Genomic DNA, 1,310 nt, shown 5'->3' on the forward strand with positions numbered 1-1,310 from the left:
CCTGCTGCTGCTGCTGCTGCAGCAGCTGCTGCTGCGGCAGCTGCTGCAGGTGACTGCTCCTCCTCGCTGCTGCTGCCGCCGCCCTCGCTGCTTGAGGAGGCTGTGACGCCTTCGCTGCTGCGGCTGTTCTCCAGATCCTGCATCACCAACAGCAACAGCAGCAGCAGCAGCAGCACACAGGAGACAAGCCCATGCAGAGAATGGCGGAAGAAGCAGCAAAGCGTAAACTGATGCAGCAGCAGCAAGGAGCGAGGCAGCAGCAGAACTGCGTCCTTACGTCGCTCTTTGCTGCTGCGCTGTTGCAGCAGTGCCCACGCTGCAGCTGCTGCTGCGCCTTCGCTGCCCTGTGGACTGCGGCGAGCCGAACCTTTGCCTTCCTGCTGGAGCAGAGCAGCAGCAGCAGCAGCACAACAGCAGCACCATTAAGGCGCGAGCCTGGGTGTGTCAGCAGCAACAAAGGAAGCTCATCGCAAAGAGCAGAGCAGGCAGCAGCCGCAAATCAGCAGCACAGAGCAGCAGCAGCAGCCTCTGCCCCACCTTTCCCAGCCCCTGCCTCCTGCTGCAGCAGCAGCAGCAGCAGCAGCAGCGCTGTGTAGGCGCTCCTCAATGACCTTCTCGAGCGGCCGGATGCTGAAGAAGCGGGCCTCGAGCAGCAGCTGCTGCAGCAGCCAAGGCTCATTGCTGCAGTGAAGCAAACCATTTCTAAGAAAGTCCAAAATATAGGAAAAAACGTCCCCATTTCTATCAACAAATATTTCTTGGGGGCCCTCGGGGGCCCCCCTGGCAGCCAGCTGCTGCGAGAGGTAGTGGGGCCCGAAGTTGCAAAGGGTGGAGCAGGTCGTGGCGAACAGGCGACCCCCCACGTCCAGCAGCACTTTGCTGCTGCTGCTGCTGCTGCTGCTGCGCCGCTGTCGGCAGCAGCAGCAGCAGCAGCAGAAGCAACCCGCGATCTCCGGGCCGCCCTCACCGCTGGCTACCGGGTCCTGGCGCCAACTGCGATTGCTCTCCTCCTGCTTCATGCATTGGGGCTCTTGCCGCTGCTGTTGCTGCTGGTGCTGCTGCTGCCCCTCTGCAGTGTGCTCCTCAGGTTTGCCCGGCTGCATGTTGAAGGCTTGCTGCTGCCTCTGCTGGCTCTGCCGAGCCTCTTGTTGTTGTAGCTGTTGCTGCTGCTGCCGCTGCAAGAATCCGGCCACGCATAAAACAACCCCCCCAAGTCTGGGAATAAGCACAGCAGCAGTAGCAGCTGCAGCAGTAAAGAAGCAGTCTTCTTCTCGTTTATGAATCAGCCCCGAAAAGAAGAGCTGCCACTG

The 1,310-nt window shown here is 61.0% G+C and overlaps 1 protein-coding gene across 1 annotated transcript; it reads right to left on the reverse strand.

Moving 5' to 3' along the window:
• Nucleotides 1-1,103, reverse strand: ETH_00038465 (potassium channel tetramerization domain containing protein, putative; the record flags this gene model as incomplete). The annotated part of the gene is made up of 4 exons (XM_013379441.1): nt 1-7; nt 45-137; nt 278-380; nt 538-1,103. Coding segments are annotated over 4 exons (769 nt in total), but the record flags the coding sequence as incomplete, so codon positions are not given.
• Between the last annotated feature and the right edge of the window lie 207 nt (nt 1,104-1,310).

The sequence above is a fragment of the Eimeria tenella genome, genomic scaffold, assembly GCF_000499545.2.
Source record: "Eimeria tenella Houghton genomic scaffold, Eth_scaff3118, whole genome shotgun sequence".
In the NCBI taxonomy this organism is placed as follows: domain Eukaryota; phylum Apicomplexa; class Conoidasida; order Eucoccidiorida; family Eimeriidae; genus Eimeria; species Eimeria tenella.